The 25,072-nt window shown below is 35.5% G+C and overlaps 1 protein-coding gene across 2 annotated transcripts in view; it reads left to right on the forward strand.

The window, feature by feature from the left end:
- Window positions 1-25,072, forward strand: part of LOC123525904 (protein FAM135B-like) — a 64,428-nt gene that overhangs the window by 34,871 nt on the left and 4,485 nt on the right. Inside the window, exons 10-18 of one of the 2 annotated variants that reach the window (XM_053537908.1) lie at window positions 5,016-5,089; window positions 6,033-6,190; window positions 13,374-15,084; window positions 15,874-15,933; window positions 17,646-17,660; window positions 21,627-21,736; window positions 22,208-22,397; window positions 23,247-23,398; window positions 24,237-24,347. In XM_053537908.1, coding sequence (XP_053393883.1) covers window positions 5,016-5,089; window positions 6,033-6,190; window positions 13,374-15,084; window positions 15,874-15,933; window positions 17,646-17,660; window positions 21,627-21,736; window positions 22,208-22,397; window positions 23,247-23,398; window positions 24,237-24,347 — 2,581 coding nt within the window. The remainder of the gene's footprint in view (window positions 1-5,015; window positions 5,090-6,032; window positions 6,191-13,373; window positions 15,085-15,873; window positions 15,934-17,645; window positions 17,661-21,626; window positions 21,737-22,207; window positions 22,398-23,246; window positions 23,399-24,236; window positions 24,348-25,072) is intronic. The other variant, XM_053537909.1, reaches the window with a different exon arrangement.

A 25,072-nucleotide genomic window follows, 5' to 3' on the forward strand; every position in this document is an offset into this window, starting at 1 on the left:
ACAATAATATTCTGCAAAACGACAAGTGCATATTTCTAAATGCAAAGCATGTAATCTTAGATGCTCTATGTGATGTAAAATGTAATAACATACACTTCTACTCTTACTAATATTATGTAAATGATGGAAAATTGTTCTTTAGCCTGGGTAAAATACACACCCGAATTGTACTACACATTCGTACTGATTCAACATTTGCATATATACTCAAATCTTTGTTATCATATCTGACAGATCAGCAGTGACATTTTAGTTTATTTAACTGATTGGGACCAGAGAAGCTATATTTTCTCTCTCTGAAAGTTAACTGGATTTCAAGGATGCACTGAATTTTTAAAGAAAGTATGCATTAAGGGATATAATTAAATTCAGAACAGTTGACTTTCACATATGTGAGATCTGCTAGAATACAAATTTGCATTATGAATTATTATATAAGTAGAGAAAATTTATAGAACTATTTACCACCACAATATACCAGACCAATTAGGCAAAGCGCTTAACAGTACAAATGAGGGGCCTCCGTGGCCGAGTGGTTAGAGTCGTTGACTTCAAACCATTTGCCCCTCATCGATGTGGGTTCGAAACCTCATTTGGGGCGTAGAATTCTTCATGTGAGGAAGCCATCCAGCTGGCTTACGGAAGGTCGGTGGTTCTACCCAGGTGCCCGCTCGTGAGAAATAGTGCAGGGAGGGGCACCTGGGGTCTTCCTCCACCATTAAAGCTGGAAAGTCGCCATATGACCTAAAATTGTGTCGGTGCGACGTTAAACCCAACAAAATAAATAAATAAATAACAGTACAAATGAGCCTGCATATTTCATAACAACTCTACTAACCCAATAAGATTAGTTTCAACATCTGTATGTGTATTCAAATCTCTGTTATCGTTTCTCAAAAACCAGCACAGACATTTTAGTCTTATTAACTGATTGGGACCAAAAAGCTATATATTCTTTCCCTGAAAGTTAACTGGATTAAGAGGAATCAATAAATTTATAGAGATAACAATATATATATATATATTACAGGCAGAGAATACTGTTTAAAAGGCTCTTTCTTGGTCACAACAAAATCTTTGACATCACCGCACGTTAACGTGACGTCATTCTAGCGTAAGAGTGTTTTAACAGAGACGAGCATATTAGAATTTTAGTTATGGCCCTTTTGTGACCGCTCAATGTCCGTCATCAGGCGTTCGTCATCCGTCTGTCAACATTTTCTAAAAAAATCTTCTTAAAAACCACTGGGCAGAATTACACCAAACTTCACAGGAGTGATCCTTGGGTGGTCCTCTTTCAAAATTTTTCAAAGAATTTAATTCCATGCAGAACTCTGGTTGCCATGGCAACAGAAAGGAAAAACTTTTAAAATCTTCTTGTCCAAAACCGCAAGGCATAGAACCTTGATATTTGGCCTGTGACATCATCTTATGGTCCCCTATCAAGATTGTTCAAATTGTGCCTCTAGGGTGAAAAGAGGCCCCGCCATGGGGGTCACAAGTTTTACATAGACTTATATAGTAAAAAACCTTTAAAATCTTCTTGTCTTAAACCACATGTCCTAGGCCTTTGATATTTTGTTTGTAGCATTGCCTTGTGGTCCTCTACCAAAATTTTTCAAATTATTACCCTGGGGTGAAAAGAGGCCCTGCCCTGGGGGGTCTCATGTTTTACATAGACTTATATTGGAAAAAAACTTTAAAAATCTTTTTACCTGAAACTGCAAGGCCTAGGCTTTTGATATTAAGTATGTTGCCTTTCCTAGTGTTTCTCTATCAAAATTATTCAAATTATGTTCCTAGGGTGAAAAGTTTAACATAGACTTATATAGGAAAAAAATTAAAGATCTTCCTGTCTGAAAGTTCAAGGCCTTAGGCATTTGATATTTGATATGTAACATTTCCTGGTGGATTTCTAACAAGTTTGTTCAAATTATGCCCCTGGGGTGAAAAGAGGCCCCACCCTGGGGGTCACTTGTTATAATTATGAGTTATATAGGAAAAAATACTTCAAAAATTATCAGATCATATTTCCTAGACTGTTTAATTATAATTACCTGATGACTTAAGCGATTAGGGATCACTTGACTGTGAGCATGACCTGCTGACCTACTTTCTTGTTTTTATACCCCCACCAAACATGTTTGAGGGGGGTATATAGGAGTCAGTTTTGTCGCGTCCCGTCCCGTCTCGTCCCGAAATCTATTATCTCAGTTATTACCAAATGGATTTGATTCAAACTTAAAATACATGTTCCACCTTATCACCCACATCATGTGACACAAGGTGCATAACTCTTGACACCAAGTTTTCATGAATTATGTCCCCTTTTACTTAGAATTTAGGGTTAATTTTGCTGTATTTTCACTCTATCTCAGTTATTACTAAATGGATTTGATTCAAACTTAAAATAGATGTTCCACCTCATCACCCACATCATGTGACATAAAGTGCATAACTCTGACACCAATTTTTTTTATGAATTATGCCCCTTTTTACTTAGAATTTAAGGTTGATTTTGATGTATTTTCACTATATCTCAGTTACTACTGAATGGATTTGATTCAAACTTAAAATAGATGTTCCACCTCATCACCCACATCATGTGCCCACATCATGTGACACAAGGTGCATAACTCTGACACCAAGTTTTCATGAATTATGTCCCCTTTTACTTAGAATTTAAGGTTAATTTTGTTGTATTTTCACTATATCTCAGTTATTACTAAATGGATTTGATTCAAACTTAAAATAGTTGTTCCACCACATCACCTACATCATGTGACATAAGGTGCTTAACTCTGACATAAATTTTTTATGAATTATGTCCCCTTTTACTTTAAATTTAAGGTTGATTTTGATGTATTTTCACTATATCTCAGTTATTACAAAATGGATTTGATTCAAACTTAAAATAGATGTTCCACCTCATCACCCACAAAATGTGACACAAGGTGCATAACTCTGACACCAATTTTTCATGAATTATGCCCCTTTTTACTTAGAATTTAAGGTTAATTTTTATGTATTTTCACTATATCTCAGTTACTACTGAATGGATTTGATTCAGACTTAAAATAGATGTTCCACCTCATCACCCACATCATGTGACACAAGGTGCATAACTCTGACACTAATTTTTCTTGAATTGTGTCCCCTTTTACCTAGAATTTAAGGTTAATTTTGATGTTTTTTCACTATATCTCATTCTGATTGGCTTAGAGCCAAAGGGAAGTAACCTTTTTTTAACTTTTGTATGGAGTTTCTTAACCTTAAATTCCAGGAATTAGTCTATTTTTAGAAATCCTATTTTTAGATTTTCAATATTTTAGGTATTTTTCTAACTTTTTTATTATAAGTCCTATGTAAAAAGTAAATACATTTTTCTGTGGTAACATGGGTCGGTAAGACACTTTTTTGTATTCACTTTTAGTGTATCTCTAATATTAGAGATTTAATATATTTACTAGTATTACTACACTAGTATTATACTAGTATTACTTACATGTGGAAGCCCAGGATGAAGTACTCCAAAGACTAAGTATTTTTAAGATTTCTTATGGTTGCCATTCTTCTGTGACAAGACCGTATGGTGGGGGTATGAGTCACTCCTGTGACAGTTCTAGTTTAAGATACAGCCTTGAAATTTGGTTGATATGTACAGTTTTGCACACCAATCTTTAAACTGTCTTTCAGTGACCATGAATGTGACCTACTGACCTACTTTCTAATATTTTAGCGTCAGTTTGCCATTTGAAACTTGTGGCTCATATTACTCAGGTGAGCGATTCAGGGTCATCATACCCTCTTGTTTTTTAGTTGTGCCCCTTGTTTGGACATAACCATGATACATCTGCAACTGTACTTTGTGTACTAAACTCCTCTTACTGTTTCCATTCAGTTCAAATGCAACTTAGTATCCATGAACATTAGGTAGACATGCACACATTTTTGGGACGTTCCTGCCCCATTTGACTCTATTTTTATGCCCCCGAAAGGAGGCATATAGTTTTTGAACCGTCTGTCTGTCTGTCGGTCTGTCAGTCTGTCAGTCTGTCAGTCTGTCCGCAATTTTCGTGTCCGGTCCATATCTTTGTCATCGATGGATGGATTTTCAAATAACTTGGCATGAATGTGTACCACAGTAAGACGACATGTCGCGCGCAAGACCCCGGTCCGTAGCTCAAAGGTCAAGGTCACACTTAGACATTAAAGGATAGTGCATTGATGGGCGTGTCCGGTCCATATCTTTGTCATCGATGGATGGATTTTCAAATAACTTGGCATGAATGTGTACCACAGTAAGACGACGTGTAGCGCGCAAGACCCAGGTCCGTAGCTCAAAGGTCAAGGTCACACTTAGATGTTAAAGGTCATTTTTCATGATAGTGCATTGATGGGCGTGTCCGGTCCATATCTTTGTCATTCATGCATGGATTTTAGAATAACTACGCATGAATGTGTGACACAGTAAGACGACATGTCGCGCGCAAGACCCAGCTCCGTAGGTCAAAGGTCCTAAACTCTAACATCGGCCATAACTACTCATTCAAAGTGCCATCGGGGGCATATGTCATCCTATGGAGACAGCTCTTGTTTTTTTCAGGGGGTATATGTCATATAATTTGTACATTACTCTTTGTTTCTGAAGTTCATGCATGTGCAAAATCTACCCAGTAATACACACTTTGAATAAAACTCCTAAAGGACTTGATGTTTAATGTGTGTGTTAAAAAGTTAGGTTTTAGGACATTGTTTTAAATACACTAACAAGAATTGCTCCTATTCCAGAAGCCTATCTTGGTTTTTTAACATTTTATGTGAAAGCACCTCATTAAGGACTATGATTTTGAGTCTTATCCAAAAAACTTGACACCATCAGAAAAAGAACCAGGTTAGAGATTTTGTTAGAAACAGTAACATTTTATTACTTGTTCTTGAAAGAACATAACTGTTATTGTATTGACGATACTGTTGGTGAATTTCTGTTGACAATACTGTTGATGTATTTTCAGGTGAAGAGACTAGCTGAAGGATTTTTTATGCATGAATATCCAAAAAATGAATGTTTGTCTTGCTATGAACCTAGGTAATTCTTTATACACTGCATTCTTAATGAAAATATTTTTGTTCTGAATTGGAACACACTACCTACACGCAAATTTTCGAGAGTCAGGAAACCCTCTTAGAGTATCATTTAGCATGTGAAGCTGACTGCCTGGGATTTTGTATGAAATTTCACTCAGTAAAGTTATGGCCCTTGACAGTCAAAAATATGCATAGTGCCGAAAAGTTTGTATTGCTTATATCTTCAAAAGTATATGACCTAAAGTCATGAAACTTTATAGGAATGTTGTTCAGCTTGTGAAGTTGTGCACCTGACATTTTATTTGGGATTTTGGAAAAGTATCTTTTTATCTCATGATAGTTTATGTTACTGAAGATGAATGCTATTTCTCTTTCTATATTCACTTTTAGTTTCAAATAAGAAATTAGTCAAAGAAAAAAAGAAGCAACCATTATTTTTTAATTCTTAACTTGTTATTATTTATAGTTAGGTACATGAAGTATATTAAGCAAAGACTTTATAATAATAATAGGAGAACAAGTTTGCAATAAGCTTCTTAATTGTAAAATCGGAAAGAGATTAATTTTAGGTATATTTGAAAACTGACAAGATTTGTGAAAATGCAAATGCGCTGTTGTTGTTATAAGCAGTTGTTTTGCCAAACTTTGTTTGCTCAAACTTGACAGGACTTGCAAAATGTGTTTGAGCTATCAGTAGTTCGAGTCGTCAAAAATTATACATTATGTAGGGATTTTGCTAGGACCTGATATTTAGTTTGAGCGAAGGGTGGTGCTTTAATTATCTGAGTTTGAGTGAACGAAGTTTGACTGTACATATTTTGCAAGTTTGTGTTATGTCATGAATACGCAGTCTAGCAAACATGTTTTAACTCTAAAAAGTAGTGAAATTATAGCCTCGAGAAACTTTCTGTTATTGAAGAAGTTGAATTCTATTTCTATTGCAGTTACCATGGACACAGTGACCTGGCTGCTATGGTGCGTAGTTCCATGTATCTGCAGATGTTGCCACCACTTGACCTGGAATGTTTAGATCTAGATGGTGACTACACCTCCCTTCCTGTGATATTTGAGGACATCTATTTTGATCAGGCTTCTGGTTTAGGTTTGCTGCTATTTTAACATACATCCTGTGTCATGGATATGATTTTTTGAGCACATCATTGTGCTGCAAACCTGTTAAAAGAGGGAACTGTGGCAAGTCTTTTTATGATCAGGTGTGATTGTAGGGATAAAGGATGTTTTTTCATGTTAGAACATCTTCAGAATCCCAAGAGATTGGTTGGTGCTGTAGCTTGGTAGGGGCAATGGTGTCAGCATATCTTAGACAACTGCTACTTCTAGTTTAAAAGATATAAAAAGCTAAAAGAAATGAACATATTCTCCATTTAGGTCATTAAATGTTCATAGAATACACAGGAATTTCAGCATTTTTATACCCCCACAAAACGAAGCTTGTCGGTAGGTCTGTTGTTTTCATGGTTTCCGAACAATAACTCATGAAAGGCTTGACAGATTTAAATAATATTTGGTACACAGGTGTAACATTATAACATACAGATCAAGTTTGACTTTGAGGTCAGTAGGTCAAAGGTCAAGGTCATAATGACCCGGAACAGTTAAACGGTTTCCAGATGATAACTTGAGAGTGCTTGAGCCAAGGATCATAAATTTTGGTACACAGGTGTAACATCATAAAATACAGGTCTACTTCGACTTTGAGGTCAGTAGGTCAATGGTCTAGGTTACAATGACCTGGAACAGTTAAATGGTTTCTGGATGATAACGAGAGTGCTTAGGCCTAAGATCATAAAAGTTGATAGGCAGGTTGGTAATGACCAGCAAATAACCCTTACTGATTTTGGGATCAGTAGGTCAAAGGTCAGTCACAGTGATCCGGAACAAACCATTTCCAGACGATAACTTGAGAACACTTTGGCCTAGGATCATGAAAGTTGATAGGAAGGTTGATCATGACCAGCAGATGACACCTATTGATTTTGAGGTCAGTAGGTCAAAGGTCAAGGTCACAGTGACCAGGAACAGTTAAACTGTTTCCAGACAATAACTTGAGAAGGCTTGGGTCTAGGATCACAAAACTTAATAGGGAGGTTGATCATGACCAGCAGATGACCCCTATTGATTTTGAGGTTTGACTTTGACATTGACACTTCTGTGACAAGTCTGTATTGTGGGGGTATAATTCGTCACTCCTGTGACAGCTCTAGTTTGATCACATCGAGGTTATTTCCTTTTGAATTCTGCATTATAGGGGTGAAAAACATTTATGCTTTGCCAGGGAACAAGCATAATTAAAAATGCAGAGCTATTGTTCTCGCCAGTGTGTCTTTATCATCATCCCAGTTTTGTTAAATTTTGTTTGTAAGCTGGTATCACAGTATTCACTAATGTGACTGTATTGAAACATCATACACTTGTTTGCTGTGATGATCTGATATGCATTTATCCAGTTCCGTATCTCTTTTTTTGCAGTTTTAACTCACCTGAGCATTGTGATCACTCGATGTCTGGCGTCCGTCTGTCTGTCGTCTGTTGTCTGTCAGCATTTAGCTTGTGTATGGGATAGAGGCTGTATTTTTCAATTGATCTTCATGAAATTTGGTCAGAATGATTGGGATCAAAAAGTAGGTCACTAGGTCAAATGAAAGAAAAACATTATGTATGCGATAGAAGCTGTATTTTTCAATTGATGTTCATGAAATTTGGTCAGAATAATTGCCTTGATGAAATCTAGGTCGAGTTCGAATATGGGTCGGTCATCTGGGTTTAAAAAGTAGGTCACTAGGTCAAATCAAAGAAAAACCTTGTGTATGTGATAGAGGCCATAGTTTTCAGTTGATGTTCATGAAATTTAGTCAGAATGATTGCCTTGATGAAATCTAGGTCAAGTTAGAATATGGGTCATCTGGGGTCAAAAAGTAGGTAACTAGGTCAAATCAAAGAAAAGGCTTGTGTATGCGATAGAGGCTGTATTTTTAGCTCACCTGTATTTTTCTGATTGCTCGATGTCGGGCGTCTGGCGTCTGTCGTCCGTCAACATTTAGCTTGTGTATGTGATAGAGGCTGTATTTTTCAACTGATCTTCATGAAATTTGGTCAGAATGATTGCCTTGATGAAATCTAGGCCGAATTGGAAAATGGGTCATCTGGGATCAAAAACTAGGTCACTAGGTCAAATCAAAGAAAAACCTTGTGTAATGCAATAGAGGCTGTATTTTTCAACTGATCTTCATGAAATTTTGTCAGAATGATTGATAAAATCTAGGCCAAGTTTGAAAATGGGTCATCTGGGATCAAAAACTAGGTCACTAGGTCAAATCAAAGAAAAACCTTGTGTATGCGATAGAGGCTGTATTTTTCAATTGATCTTCATGAAATTTGGTCAGAATGATTGCCTTGATAAAATCTAGGGCAGGTTGGAATATTGGTCAACTGGGATCAAAAACTAGGTCACTAGGTCAAATCGAAGAAAAACCTTGTGTATGTGATAGAGGCTGTATTTTTCAATTGGTCTTCATGAAATTTGGTCAGAATGATTGCATTGATGAAATCTAGGTCAAGTTAGATGATGGGTCATCTGGGGTCAAAAACTAGGTCACTAGGTCAAATCAAAGAAAAACCTTGTTTATGCAATAGAGGCTGTATTTTTCAATTGATCTTCATGAAATTTTGTCAGTGTGATTGCCTTGATGAAATCTAGATCAAGTTTGAATATGGGTCATCTGTGGTCAAATAGGTCACTAGGTCAACTCAAAGAAAAACCCTGTGTATGCGATAGAAGCTGTATTTTCCAATTGATCTTCATAAAATTTGGTCAGAATGATTGCCTTGATGAAATCTAAGTCAAATTTGAATATGGGTCATCTGGCATCAAAAACTAGGTCATTAGGTCATATCAAATAAAATACTTGTTTAAACTGAAGAGACCACATTTTTGGTTCAATTCTAATGAAAATTGGCCAGAATATTTGTTTCCATGAAATCCCTAGGTCAAACATGTTTACACTGTTATAATGTGTTTCTCAGGTGAGCGACCTAGGGCCATCTTGGCCCTCTTGTTCAGTTGATCTTCCAGAAATTAATTCTGAATGATTGCCTTGATGAAATCTAGGTCGAGTTTGAGTATGGGTCATCTGGGGTCAAAAAGTAGGTCACTAGGTCAAATCAAAGAAAAACCTTGTGTATGCGAAAGAAGCTGTATTTTTCAATTGATCTTCATAAAATTTGGTCAGAATGATTGCCTTGATGAAATTCAATTATGTCTCCCACCACACAGTGGTGTGGGAGACATATTGATTTACTCCAGTCTGTGTGTCTGTCTGTGTGTGTGTCTGTCACAAAGCTTGTCCGCACTCTAAATCGAACATTTCTCATCCGATCTTCACCAAACTTCAACAAAATGTGTCTGCCAATAAGTGCTCAGCCAAGTTCGATAACTAGCCAAATCACCCTAGGCACTTCAGAATTATGGCCCTTGATTTACCAAAAACACTCAGATTTCTTGCGCAGTTTTACCCCTAAACCGGCAGTAGTATAGGCATCCATTTGGTGTCAAGAAAGCGCATGCACATGTGGATTAAGTAAACAGTATATAAAGGCTGACTTACTATTTAAATGATTAGGCAGTTGTGGGAGACATGCGCTTTTCTCAAAAGCATCTCTAGTTTGAGTTCGAAATTGGGTCATCTAGCGTAAAAAAGTAGGTCACTAGGTCAAATAAAAAAATAACTGTGTATGCGATAGAAGCTGCATTTTCAGTTGATCTTCGTAAAATTTGGTCAGAATGATTGCCTTGATGAAATCTAGGTAGAGTTCGAAAATGGGTCATCTAGGATTAAAAAAATAGGTCACTAGGTCAAATCAAAGAAAAACCTTGTGTATTCAATAGAAACTGTATTTTTCAATTGATCTTCATGAAATTTGGCCAGAATGATTGCCTTGATGAAATCTAGGTCAAGTTTGAATATGGGTCATCTGGGGTCAAAAAGTAGGTCACTAGGTCATATCAAAGAAAATACTTGTTTAAACTCATAGAGACCACATTTTTGGTCCAATCCTAATGAAAATTGGCCAGAATATTTGTTTCCATGAAATTACTAGGTCAAACATGATTACACTGTTATGGTGTGTTTCTCAGGTGAGCGACCTAGGGCTATCTTGCCCCTCTTGTTACAAAGTGATACCCCTTTCTTGACATTATTTTTGTATGTTAGCTAGTATCTCAGTATCCTCTAACAAGAATGGGTTGAAGCTACACATGCTTGTTCAGTGTAATGATATGAAATGCATTTTGCAGGTTCCATGACTCAGTTTTACATTTTTGCACCCTTTTCTATTTTTGTAATGGTTTTGTATGTCACCTCTTGTGGGAATGGATTAAAACTTGACACTTGTATTCACTGTAGTGATATGATATACAGTGCACAGGTCCCATAACACAAGTTTTGCTTTTTCACAAAATTATGCCCTTTTTACAGTGTAGCAGTTTTTTTTATGTAATATAGGGCTTGTTGGGCTTAACGTCACACCGATACAATTATAGGTCAAAAGGTGATTTTACAGCTTCGATGGCGGAGGAAGACCCCAGGTGCCTGTCTTATTTCCTCATGAGCGGGCACCTGGGTTGAACCATCGACCTTCCATAAGCCATGTAATACAGGGCTGGCTCTGTGAGTCACTATTATCGGCATTGATAATTTTTCTCATATAAATGGCGAATACTTGTTTAATTTGGTGACAGAATCTGGCAGTTATTTTTGTCGAGGCTGCTTGCGGTGAGCTCGACTTAGTCGCCACTTTTGGCGGTTCGGTGTATGTGTGTGCGTCCGTCCGATTTTGTCCGGACCATATCTTTAACATGCATGGACAAATCTTGTTTATATTTGGCATGAATGTTAACCTCAATGAGAAGTAGTGTCATGTGCAAACCCTATGTTCCTATCTCAAAGGTCAAGGTCACAGTTGGAGGTCAAAGGTCAAATTGAAGTTTGTCCAGAGCATTTCTTCTTAATGCATGGTGGGATTTTGATGTAACTTGGCATGAATGTTCACCATTATAAGACAGAGTGTCATGCACAAGAACCAGGTCCCTAGGTCTGAGGTCAAGGTAACACTTAGAGGTCAATGGTCAGATACAGGAATGACTTTGTCCGGAGCATTTCTTTTTCATGCATACAAGGATTTTGATGTAACTTGGCACAATTGTTCACCATCATGAGACATAGTGTCATGCGCAAGAACCTAGAATTACTTCCCTTTGTTGTTACTATAAATAGCTTATATTCTAACTTTTTTATTACTGGTCGTAGGGAAAAATCAAGACCACATTTCTACAGTATGCGTGTTACATCCAATTTTGAGGTGTATTATGACCTATCTCTACTGGTAAGGATTTTTGTGTAGAGTGTCGTGTGCAACTCTTGCCAGATAAGTAAGTTAACTGTTGTCATTAAGTGTTGTCAGCAAACAGTAGAAGGTTGATAAAGTGGACTGTTTATTACCCTGTGCATTCCAAACACTGGCTAACTATGCCTATGACATTGCCTAAATGTACAAAGAATGCAGACAACAGTTAAACCAGTTATAACCTGTAGGCTTCTTTTTGAATATGTCTTCAATTGCCATACATGTAACTAGCACTAATTTTCTTTTCCAATCTGTATTATACAGACGACAGTTAAGCCAATTTGTACCAGTAGTTTCCTGATGAAAAATTACTTAATGGCTGTTTATAATTACTGCTTATTTAATTGTCTTAAGGTTGCTCACTTTAATTATATGTGAAAAACATGACCTAATTATTTAACTAAGCCTATATAAGTTTTCCTGATGTGTCACAGTGTAAGTGTCCTCTAAATATCTTCAGAATTTATCAAATTGCAGCATTTTAAGGTCTTAATCCCAAAAACATTTCTAGGCATATAGTATTTGTTTTGTTATTAAAAACTATTAAGCTTTCATAATTGTACTCCGTCTTAGGGTAGAATTTTAAAATATTTTACTGGGTCATTAAAGAGAATTCCTATAGTTTTTTTCCTTTCGTAGAATTTTTTCAAATTCACATATATGATAGGAAATTTTGTGCTGAAAACAATGAACAAATAAAAACAATGGGTCACCAGGCTTGTTTTTGTGAAAAATTGTTTTGAACACAACCACTGTTGCTGAAACTTCCAGGGATTTTTCAACATTTTCATAATTTTCTGCTTTTTTATAAATAACAACCAAAATATACATCAAGACAGCACAATAAGGTTGATTCTTTTTACAGATTTTATTATATACTTCTTAGATGTCACAGTCATATTTGTAATACTATATCCTTACAATAATGGGTACAAATGAAAAATAAATCTGGTTTCCTATTCACTTTTGTGAACTTTTTTCAATGAAAAATACCCATAGTGAAGAATATTTTTTTGAATTTTGAAAAAAACTGTTTCATAGAATTTTTCCCTATTTTTCTTGTGTATGAATAATTGTATTTTGAGAATAAAAATGGCTAAATTTTATGTAAAAATCGCTTGAATACAACACCTGTTCGGACGAAAAATGGCGCGAACCTGACCAAATTGATTACATGTATATCTGCTACAAGTTAATAAAAAGTTTTAAAAATTCTTAATTCTTTCTATAATTGAATACTAAATAAGCTGAAAGATGATATTGTCTTATCAGTACTAAGTCAATTGTCTTACATTATATGAACAACACTGTCTTTGTACTAAAATGCGATGTGAAAACATAACCACCAAAATGGCAAGATACCTGGCAGGCATGATACTTGTCAATACAACATAAACCAGTATCAACATTTGATTACTGATAAAACTTATCAAAAATGTTATTTCACTCAAGATTCCTCACATTTAAGGTTGTCTGTCACATGTTTCAACAAATGTTGACTTCATTTCAGTTTTCCATAGAAAGTGTCGGCTGCGCAGAAAGATGTGCATAAAAAACTATAGGAATTCCCTTTAAAGTGTTGATATTAGGAAGCATAATAAAGTTGATTTTTTTCGAGAAAACTGAAATGGCTTTGTAGATTTGAGAAAAAAGCATTTATTTGACAGACAAGTTACAATACAAAAGAATCGAGTGAAAAAACAACCATATTTGAAGTGAATTGGCTCAGAAATTAAGAAATAACGGAAAAATGCAAAGGTGTCGGTATTTGGAAGGTGTCAGATTTAGCCAATCTTACTCTATCTGGGCTTATAAATAGTCTAGCATTGCTGTCCTCAGACAACTCTTGTTTTTTGTTGCAGATGATAATAAAAGCTCAAGGGCTGGATCACTTTCTCCAAATTTCACTCAAAAACATTCTCCAGAAATGAGGCATAAACAGAAGCGAAATTTTATTAAAAACATTCGACCTGATACTTTTAAACGTCCATCATCTTTCAATTTGAAGGAGGCAGAAGAGGCTGCATCCAGGACAAGAGGGCCTAAAGATGTCACTCTTGTCGGATATAGGAAAACTGTTGCATCCCCAAATGTACATAGTAGAATGATCCAGAATGAGTGTGAACTCGGTACTTTTAGTCCAGTGCCATCGTCTTCCAGCACGCCACAAGTGCCTAGCTCAATGTCTTATTCAGTGTCATTGCCAGTGTTAGATAGATCGGAATGGAGTCGAAATAGTGATGGAACTTTGCCAGAGTATATGCAAGTTGCTCGAAGATCCTTGCGTGCTAAAAAGAGACAACGAAATAAGAAATCCTCTTTAATTACGGTAGATTTTGTAGGTGGATCTGATCCAGACGTCCGTGTTAATGACAATTCTGAAGAGTCAGAAGTTCCAAGGAGGTTAAAACGAGCTTTAACAGATCCTGTTAGACATTCAAGTAGTGTAAGAAGTAAAGCAGGTGATACTGATGAAGTTATATGTACAACTAGTGAAATAACTGATGGAATTGGAGCTAAAAGTAATAGAACAGATAGTGATAAAGATTTAGTTGAATCTCATATAGCAGGCAAAGAAAAGGAAAAGCATGATGAGCCAGATTCTGTGAAAAAACAACTAAACTTCCAAGAAGATATGTACAAAAATTTATCATATTGCCTGACTCAGGCTCTTGGAGAAGATGGATTACATGACAGTGATAAAAGTGATGATGAAACTTGTGTACAAAATGGGTATGATGAATTTTTGGAGGAAGAACTTAGACAAAGAGCACAGCATTCTGGCCAAGAAGGTCATGAAGATCATATTAGTTCTGAAACAACTCACGAAGATCGAACTTTGGAAGTTGAAAAAAGTAAAGAAAATTCTAGTTCTGCAGAGGAAAGTATTAATTCTTCAAGTCAACATTCTGGTCTTACTGTGAGGGATATTCTCAAAAATAACGTTTTGCAATTGACTTCACCAGGTGCTAGATCTGACACAAGAAGTCAGGGAGAATCTCAAGTGACTTTAAATGGGGATCCTGATGCTCATTTAGACATACTTAGTATTAGTGAAGTTAATATAGCTAAGGGTAACGCAGAGTCACGAGAGGGTTCATTTAGTGGGTCAAGTAGACAGTCTATTGCAAGGGCTGATTTGACTGGTACCACTGATTCAGGTTTGGCATTGACTGGTTCCCAGACAACTCTTACTTCAAAGAATAGCTCAACTGTGGAAATAATATCTGAACATGACCAGAGTATAGAGAATGAGACTGAAGTCACAGTTATTGAACTTTTAAGAGAAGAATATAAAAGAACACCAGCAATAAGTGGTCCTGATTTAGATAAAAGTATGTCGGATTTCAGTGATTCAGGGGTTTCTGTAATGTCCCATAAAAATCAGAAGGCATCAAGTGATTCAAACTTACTTCAGTCAGTAGAGACATTAGAGATATCCCACAGTTTGGAGGTGAGGAAATCACCAGATGTTATGGTGACTTCAGCATCATTTCCAGACATTACAAAACTAGCTGAGACAGTGAAAGAACGACCCAAGCTTGTTGATAAAGTGGGTCGCAGTACAGTCAAGTGAGTATATTTTATTATACTTGATTTTGTATATAAAATGTGAAAGGACTTCATTCTAACTTATATATGGACATATCACAATATAATCTTTATGGGAGATTACTGGCAGAGATGAAGTTTGTATGGAAAAGGACTCTTGATGAGGAACACTAGTATATTAAAGGACTGCTGTTTAGATTAAAAGAAAGTTTTTATGTGAAGGAGCCATCCAGCTGGCTTACAGAAGGTCGGTTGTTCTACCCAGTTGCCTACTTGTACCTAAAAATGATATGTGGAGGGTACTTGGGGGTCTTCCTCCACCATGAACAGCAGGAAAGCCACCATATGACTCTGTTGTGTTAGTATGTTATATAACACATGAACAAAAAGGAATGTTGAACAAAAAGGAATGTTGAACAAAAAGGAATGTTTAACAAAAAGGGATGTTTAGAATTAAAGTTTGACCCAAATGATTAAACAAAAAACTACATTTTTAGAATCATAAGTTTTGAAAGTTTGATTTTTGCTGATTATTCACAAGATCAAATTACAGTTTGGTTTTTGCTGATTATTCACAAGATCAAATTGCAGTGGACAAATAATATTCTTGGTAAATTACTATTTATCTTTAAAAAAAAAACCTCCAGAAGTTTCCAGAAAATAGCAGTTTTTGTGCGAAATTTTTATGCAACTTTATTAGACACAACTCTATATATATGAGATACATATGCACTGAGAATTATTTTTATTTTTGTCAAATAAGGCAAAGATTTCAGATTTCTGACTTCACATGTTTTTTGTTTCATACAGTTTTATAACCATGAGGGAAAATCTGAAATCAAGAATGAAGTACCAAGGACATCTTTACAGGTTAGTATAATACTGGTCTCAAGTTACTAAGACTAATTACAATCTAGTTTTTATGATATATCAGAAATAATAGAGGTTAAATTTACTTCTGTCAGAATAATGTTTGGACAGACAACGCGAGAATAGTGAAACTCAGTTTAAAGTCAACCAAATTATTGCACCAGTGTCATTTACAATTTGCTTTTTGGGCCCAGCGAGTTAGAGTAGTTGTTAGAGCTGGATACTATCATCAAAGGGGTCTTGAGTTTGTTGCCTAGGTGCGGGAATCTTCTCCATGGCAATTGTTTAGAAAACAGTACTTGTAGTGAGTGATTTGTCCTCCACCACTGATTTATGTGGAGAAGTTGTCTGTGTCTTAAGTAGATAATGTTAGCATGGAAAAGAATTCAGTAACACTGGATAGATATACGGAATTGAACAGAAACTGACAGTTGTATTAAGGGTCCTGTTGCCTAAACTTGTACGAAACATTCAAACCAGGTCAATGTGGATTTGGCCTTAACATAGTAAGTGGAAAATGCCTACTTGTGTAATAAAAAAGTATCAAAGGCAGTGTTTCTACTTGTATGGAATTCAGCTGAGCTGTTTGTGTAAGTCTGCTGCTTTGAATTCATCAGCAAAATAGTGTTGTAAAATACCGTTTCAAACTTTATTTGCCTATTTAACTATCACCAGTATCAATTATTATATTCATAGAATATTTAGGTAAGTTAAATTCTAATAGGAGGAATAGTGAACATTTTCTTAATAACAGATATAGTTTAGTTAAAAGCAACCTGGAGTTAATGCTAAGTTAGATTTACATACTGACAGTTAAGGGGGAAAGTTTTCAATGCAGTGATTTGCCTGAAATAACATGCTGATCTGTACTGGACCTAATTGCTGAAGGGGTCGTAGATTCTTTGAGTTACTGGTATATGGTAAAAAACTGTTTTTGTAGCTGTTACTAACCGTGTAATTCCCATATTTGTCTATTTCCTATCAAGTGTTTTTACGAGTTTGGTATAGATTTTACATAACTTTGATTACTTTTTAGTCTGCAATTTATCAGCCTTCTAGACTGAATTCTGATACACTTGGTTATATAGTCCTAAAAGATTGTAAGTTAGTTACCCTGGGTCCGTATTCATCCATGTTTAACATCTGAATTTACACTTATCGATATTCACTTAAACTTTCTAATTATTTAATTTGCCTTAACATTGTTTCTTGCGTATTTATAGTAATGAAATTTTGCTGAGCTGTTTTTATGTCTGGAGGACACATTCTGGCTGTGTTTCATTACAGTATTTGCAAAATTAGCAAAGACAGAGCAAAAAGAAAAAATGCAGCATTTTAAAGTCAAGTCTGATTTCAGGCAAATAATTTTGTGGACCCTGATCTATGCCTGCCCTGTTAGCTCAGTAGGTACAGTTTGCTGGTTTGATCTAAGGGTGGGGCTAATATGCTCTGTTACAATTTGACAGATTAGGCACTGTGTCTAGAGCCATTTGTCCTCTGTCATATTTTCCTCTGAGGAACTAGTCATTTTCTTGCGGAAAACAAGTCAATACTATTTCAGAAACCAGGCACGCTGACCAGGCAATGAAATACATTGTTCAGCTGATGTCAGAAGAACAGTCTCTGTAGATCATATAAGCTTTCTTTAAACATTTTGTCGACTATATCATATAAATTATGGTAATTTTACTGATTCCATTTTGGTTTTTTAGCTTAATTGAAGAAGGGTAGGTAAACTTATGTTTAACCAGCACTTCTAGGTTTATATACAAATCTGTGTGTATATTGTGAAAGCATGGAAGCTTGGTAAAAAAAATAGATTTTCTAATTTAAATTAAAAAGAAGACATATTATGAAATCTGAATTTGTCGTGCAGAGGTGAAAATGGAAACTGTCTTCATTCTTTTTAATGTTTTTGTAAAGAACTTTTCATAAGATTTATTGAAAATTCTTTTTCTCTTTTGGACTGCTCAAATAAAACAACTTCAGTATTAGTTGTGAATCTTAAAGATAATTACCATATATTTTCTTATTAATGCCCCCAGGGCTGTTACATTTTGCACAGTGGTGCAAAAAGGGAGATATTTATTAAGATCCTAAATATATATAAACTATAAATCAGACTTTTAATGAATTTCACTGCTGTGGTGCTTGTATTCACTAATACCCAAATTTACTTTATTTTTTAGCTCACCTGAGCCAAAGGCTCATTGTGAGCTTTTGTGACTGTCATGCGTCCGTCAGCATTTTCTTAAAAAATCTTCTTGAAAACCACTGGGCAGAATTACACCAAACTTCACAGGAATGATCCTTAGGTGGTCCCCTTTCAAAATTATACAAAGAATTAAATTCCATGCAGAATTCTGGTTGCCATGACAACTGAAAGGAAAAACTTTAAAACTCTTGCCCAAAACCGCAAGGTGTAGAGCCTTGATATTTGGCATGTGACATCATCTTACGGTCCTCTATCAAGATTGTTCAAACTATGCCCCTGGGGTGAAAAGAGGCCCTGCCCCAGGGGGTTTCAAGTTTTACAAAGACTTATATAGGAAAAACACTTTAAAAAATCTTCTTGCCTGAAACTGCAAAGCCTAGCCTTTTGATATTTGGTATGTTGCCTTTCCTAGTGTTTCTCTACCAAAATTTTTCAAACTATGTGCCTGGGGTGAAAAGAAGCCCTGCCCTTGGTGTACCAAGTTTAACATAGACTTATATAGGAAAAAAAATTAAAGATCTTCTTGTCTGAAATTTCAAGGCCTAGGCCTTTGATATTTGGTATGTAGCATTGCCTGGTGGATCTCTAACAAGTTTGTTTCAATTATGCCCCTGGGGTGAAAAGAGCCCCACCCTGGGGTTCACTTGTTATAATTATGGGTTATGTAGGAAAAATACTTCAAAAATTATCAGATAATATTTCCTAGACTGTTGAATTATAATTACCTGATGACCCCAAGCGATTAGGGATCACTTGACTGTGACCTTGACCTACTGACCTACTTCCTTGTTTTTTAAGATACAGCCTTGAAATTTGGTTGATATGTACAGTTTTGCATACTGATCTAAAAACTGACTTTCAGTTACCATGAATATGACCTACTGACCTACCTTCTTAATATTTTAGCATCAGTTTGCCATTTGAAACATGTGACTCATATTACTCAGGTGAGCAATCCAGAGTCATCATGACCCTTTTGTTTGAAAGTATTGGTGGGTTGGGGGCATGTATTAGGGGGCAGGGCATTAATTTGGGAATATATGGTATGTGTGAAGGTTACTTTCTTTTTATTATCTCACCTAAACTTAAAGTACTCAGTGTGAACTTCTGTGTCTGTTGTCTTTGCTCTTCCATTGTGGGCTGTTAATTTTAACTGTAAATGCTACAGTGGTCACAATTTTGACACAGTCTTAATAGACCTTGATCAGTATATTTGTCCCAGTAGAATCTTGGATGAGTTCAAATTGGGTCAAAAAATAGGTCACAGTCATTTTCTCCCTGATCTAGATGAAGATTAAGGTAAATTTCAAGACTGGGTCATCTGGGATCAAAGGTCACCTGTTGAAATCATTGAAAAACCTTGTTAATGTTCTAGAGGCCTAATTTTCTTCGGTATCTAAATGAAATCTGGTCAGAATGTTTGTCTTAAATCAAATCTAGGTCAATTATGAACCTGGGTCATCTGGATCACACTCTGTCAATAGAAAAACATTGATAACACTCTTAAGGCTATATTTCCTACCTGATCTGTATAAAATTAAGTCAGGATGTTTGTATTTATGAAGACTAGATCAGATTCAAAACTGGGTTATCTTTGATCAAACAGTAGATCAGTAGGTTAAAATCATGGAAAACAAATTGTGCATATTAGAGGCCATGTTTCTATATGATACCTGTATTAAAGGAATTTAAGTCAAATGTGAAATGGTAAAAAGCTAGGTCACTAGGCCAGATATTAGAGAACCCTTGTTAACACTACAGAGGCCTGTGATCTGTACATTAACTTTATGAAAGAATGTCAAAATGTTTGTTTGTTTTAAGTGTTGGCCTAGTTTAAAAGTTGGTCATCTGGGTTCACAAAAAAAAAGGTCACTAGATCAGATCATAGAAACACCCTTGTTAACATTCCAGAGGGCACATTTCGGCAATATTTACATAAAATCTGGTCAGGATGTTAGTCTTAATAAAATTTAGGTTAAGTTGATTGTTAAGGGGTCTAAATCTGTGTTACTAAGCGAAAACATCCAAAAATCTTTTGAACGCTATATCAGTCATATTTTCAACATTTATATGAAACCTAGTCAGAATTTTACCTATATTAAATCTAGATTAGATTAGATTTTAAGTCAGCTGTGGGCAAAAACAAGTTCAGAAAGTCAGATGATAAAAAAGCCTTTACACAGAAGAAAACTTATTATGAAGCTAGAGGTCACATTGTCTACCTTTTCTTAATTGAATCAATGGCATTTGTGAAATTTGGTCAGATTGACATAAAATCTAGGCTAGTAGTTCAAATAATACAATAACATTAATATTAGAAACGATCTTCATCAAACTTTGCTTATTTCATAAGAAATACCATTGTTACCTTCCATGACCAAGTTTGTCTTAACATAATATTCAAGGTGAAACAGTGAAGATCAGGTGGTCCATTTGTTTGGTATATATTCTTTAAGATTAATTTAAAAACTTCCTCTCGGAAAATGTTACATCTGCGTAAATCATATTCAATACAATAGTTTGATTTATACTGTCTGTTTTATATCACAAGAATGTTTTCTATATGCTTGAAGTGTTTTCAGAGTGAAATTTCATATGCAGCATATATATACGTGTGTTAACCTTTTACACATTTTTAACTCGACTATACGAAGTATGGAGAGCTGTCCTACTCTACCCGGCCTCAGCCTCAGCGTCCTTTGGTTTTGATGCACTTTCACATTATCTCTATAATTCATTGATGGATTTGTTTCAAACCTAAAATAGTTATTCCTCATCATCACCCACATCATATGGCACAAGGGCCATAACTCTCACACCAATACTTCATTAGTTATCCCCCCCTTTTTACTTAGAATTTCTTGAAGTTGTTATTCCACATCAGCACCCACATCATATGACACAAAAATCACTCTTGCACCAATATTTCATGAATTATCCCCCTTTTTGCTTAGAATTATACTTATTTAATGTTCTTTATCTCTCTTATTACTTAATACTTTTGACACAGACTCGAGCTATTGTCCAGAATCTTCATTCTTATTGGAGTCATTAAACACTAGTGACAGCTCCAGCTTCCTCAGATGTGCCCAGTTTCACTATCCAGCATCAAAATAGTTGAGCGCGCTGTCTCCTGTGACAGCTCTTCTTTTCCATTCTCTTAGCATTTCACTTTCCAGGGTTTTTTAAAAAAATAATTTTAATGTAATTATCACACTGAAACTGTCTGTAAGAGATTTGATTATTCATTGTAGATGTAATTTCAAGTTGACAGTCTGATTTAGTTTAAAGTTATTATGTAGTTGAAATGCTACTGTGCTGCTTAAAACAAAAGATTTAAAACCAAAAACATCTTTTTAAACAGCACAACTCACATATTATAACACTGATATTGTGCATGCTAGACAAAGTTTCTTTTAAAGAATAAGGTTGCAGAAACGTTTTATTCAGATAGTGATTTTTTTTTACTATATTACAGCGAATGTCCAACATTGGCATCACAGATTCCATATTTCCATGTTCCAGACAGTACAGAGGATGAAAATCAGGATGGTTGCCACCTTATTGTCTGTGTACATGGACTTGATGGTATGCACTTTTAACAACAATTTTATGGTCCATAGTTCATTGAGTGCCTTAGTGGATGGGGTTATTTCAGAATTATAAACATACATTTGTTTGAAGACCAAATCAAAAAAAGATTAAAATCAATCATCTGGTACACTTGCCCTTACTGCTGTGGGTTGAAGACCTCAGTTTGGGTATAGAACTGTTTTATTTCAGGAAGTCATCCTGCTGGCTTATGGAAGGTCGGGGGTTCTACCCAGGTACCTGCCAATATCTGAAATAATGCCGCAAGTGGCACCTCGGGTCTTCCTCCACCATCACTAGCAGGAATGTTGCAATATGACCTAAAGTAGAATCTGTGAGGCATAAGTCCTATTATAATGTATATTGAGATTTGTTGAAACAATGGTCTTTACTTGTCTGTAATACTTAAAAGTATTTATATAGCAAACTTATATATCAGCCTTCATAATGATTATTATTTTGTCTCAGGAAACAGTGCTGATTTACGCTTAGTGAAAACATACATGGAAATGGCATTACCTGGGTACAGATTGGAGTATCTGATGTCAGAAAGAAATCAGACAGACACGTTTGCTGACTTTGAGGTCATGACGCAGCGATTGGTTAATGAAGTTTTACATCATATAGAGATGTATTCTCTAAAAGTTGCAAAGCTCAGGTATGCTTGTTTCACTTAGATATGGACATATTGTCACCTCGGTCCCAAAAAGTGTCTAAATGTTCATTTATGTCAATGCAGTCATTGACTTTATGCTGAGGAGGTAAATATCATTGTAAAGCAATTTTGGATCTTGTGTAGTTACTATGAAGCAAAATCAGTTTTGCTTTCTCTGAAAAATATCAGGATTAGTATCATACGAGGTTGTATAATTAAGATATTCTGGGTGTTTCAGCGTGAAACATATACAATGTAAAGTCGTCTGATATCTCAAAATCAAGTCGAAATTAAAAGAATCTTTAATATCTTTAATAATGAGTTCTGTTTGAAAATTTCTCAAATAAAACAGCCTCATACACTTTATTTGTTTATATTGAGTTAGGGAAATTTTTCGTCTGCAAGATAATTCATTAAGATCTAAATTGTTGGACATGATTTGCCCAGTTGTGACTGAATGTCCTAATGTTTCAGATATGTCTTGCCTGAACCAAACATGCTCCACATTCTTTATTCTGAATACATCAATATATCCAAAGTTTTTCAAATTATAGGCTCTTGTTGCTAACATGTACAGTTACTGTAATAGGAACAGGAATAAATAGTGAACTTCATATGAAAAGCAAAGTATTTATTAGATGGCATGCTGGTCAGTTGTCCAAAGGAGCATAGTTATGACTATTGACCGGCAATCAATTCACTAAATGTTTTATTACATAACATCAGAAATTTCATATTGTTTTCTTCAAGGTTTGACATTAGCCCAACAAGATTTAGAACTTAAGATCAGTCAGTAGTTTAAACTATAGACTGGCAATTTATATATGGAGTAATTGTTGATTTCCTTTGCAGTTTCATTGGTCATTCCCTAGGAACCATCATTATTAGATCAGCACTGACAAATGTAGAGATGATCCCGCTGCTACCTAAACTATATACCTTCCTGTCGCTGTCTGGACCACACCTTGGCACACTCTACAACAATAGCGGGCTTGTCAATATGGGTTTGTTTTAATGCTATTTTGTATATTTAAAATGTTTGAAAAATCCTACCAAGGTTGTTTTTTCATACTACTGGTATTTATGTCAAATTTGGTTCAGACCTTTTTGTGCGTTTATGTTAGGACATTAATTTTAGTCAGATGCAGATGTAGGTGAAACGGATAACTTGGAAGTAAAATCAATCAATTTATGCTGATGTGGTTGATCAATCATCGTATTGGCAAACCATGAATGGTTCATGTATAGTCAACTAACATTGACATTCAAATAAATCATTAACATAAGGTTAATTTAGTGCAGTGTAACTGTATGGTTGGTAGTTTTGTTGTTCATCTGTTTTAGTGTGCATGTATTAAAATGATTCTCAAGTTGGCTTACGGAAGGTCGGTGGTTCTACCCAGGTGCCCGCTCGTGATGAAATAATGCATGGAGGGGCACCTGGGGTCATGTGACCTATAATTGTGTTGGTGTGACAAACCCCCTAAAAAATTAAAATGATTCCTAATTAGCAGGGGTTCTGTTCAAAATCTGTGAAATACCAGAAATATTTTATTGTCCAGAATGTAAAAATTTAGCTGTTTCGACATTTTTTGGCCATAAAAGAAGTCTGTTTTTGTGCTGATTAATTAACATACACTTTGATTGATTTGTGGCACTTTTTGCTAGTCTCTCTGCAGTTAAATATATTGAAAAGTCTTTTTATCATCCAAGAAGTTAATGTTTGAGTCTGAAATTTGGAAAGAAGGACAAAGAATGTACATTTATAAAAACTTCCTAAGCTGTTACAATATCTGGCACCATATACAGTTAAATTTAAAAATAAGATCTTAACTTTTACAGGTATGTGGTTTATGCAGAAATGGAAGAAGTCTGGTTCTCTGCTTCAGCTGTCCCTTAAAGATGGTGTAGATCCTAGACAGTCATTTCTGTTCAAACTCAGCCAGAAACCAGGTGGGGTATTCAGTATGTTTTGTAACAGTGCAGTTTTGTAGCTCTATGTTCATATTTTATTGCAAGCACAGTTTTCCTAAAAACCTTCCTGCTTCATTTTTCATAAACATGACTTAGGTGAACTTTTCCGTTCACTGATAATGTCAACACCACAGGGCAGTAAGTGCTTATGTTCTTCTGGTCAGTGCGATTAATGACTATTTGCATTAAGTAGATGATATGTTGTCTTGTAGAGTCAAATTACCTGTATTAAACAATATTGGTAAAATACTAAACCTGAATCCTGATAGATTACCTATTATTGTAAAATCATGTGATTTCATGGACATGCAAGTTTGTGTTTCTAGTGAAACAAGCTGTTTTCAAGAGGCATGTGTTTATTGATTTTATATTTTAAAGATGAATGGGAGATATGTTTTTAGCTCGACTATCCGGAGAATAAGGAGTGTAACTGTACTGGCCCTGGCATCACCATTGATGTCACCATTGCATTCAAGTTAAAGTTTCATGGCAAGCCTCTCAGTTTCACTATGTTTTCTTAACCATGGATCCTTTTATCATCAGACTTTAAATAAGGGTTGGTATTAGTAATGGTAAGACTTTTGATAGTTTAGGTTCTGGTATCTTAGAAGTCAAGGTCATGTCCTATTGTCAAAGTAAAAATAACTTGGCATATGTATTTGCCTCAATGACATGATGTGTCGAGTGCAAGAACCAGATTGGTA

The sequence above is a fragment of the Mercenaria mercenaria genome, chromosome 3 (genome assembly GCF_021730395.1).
Source record: "Mercenaria mercenaria strain notata chromosome 3, MADL_Memer_1, whole genome shotgun sequence".
NCBI lineage: Eukaryota > Metazoa > Mollusca > Bivalvia > Venerida > Veneridae > Mercenaria > Mercenaria mercenaria.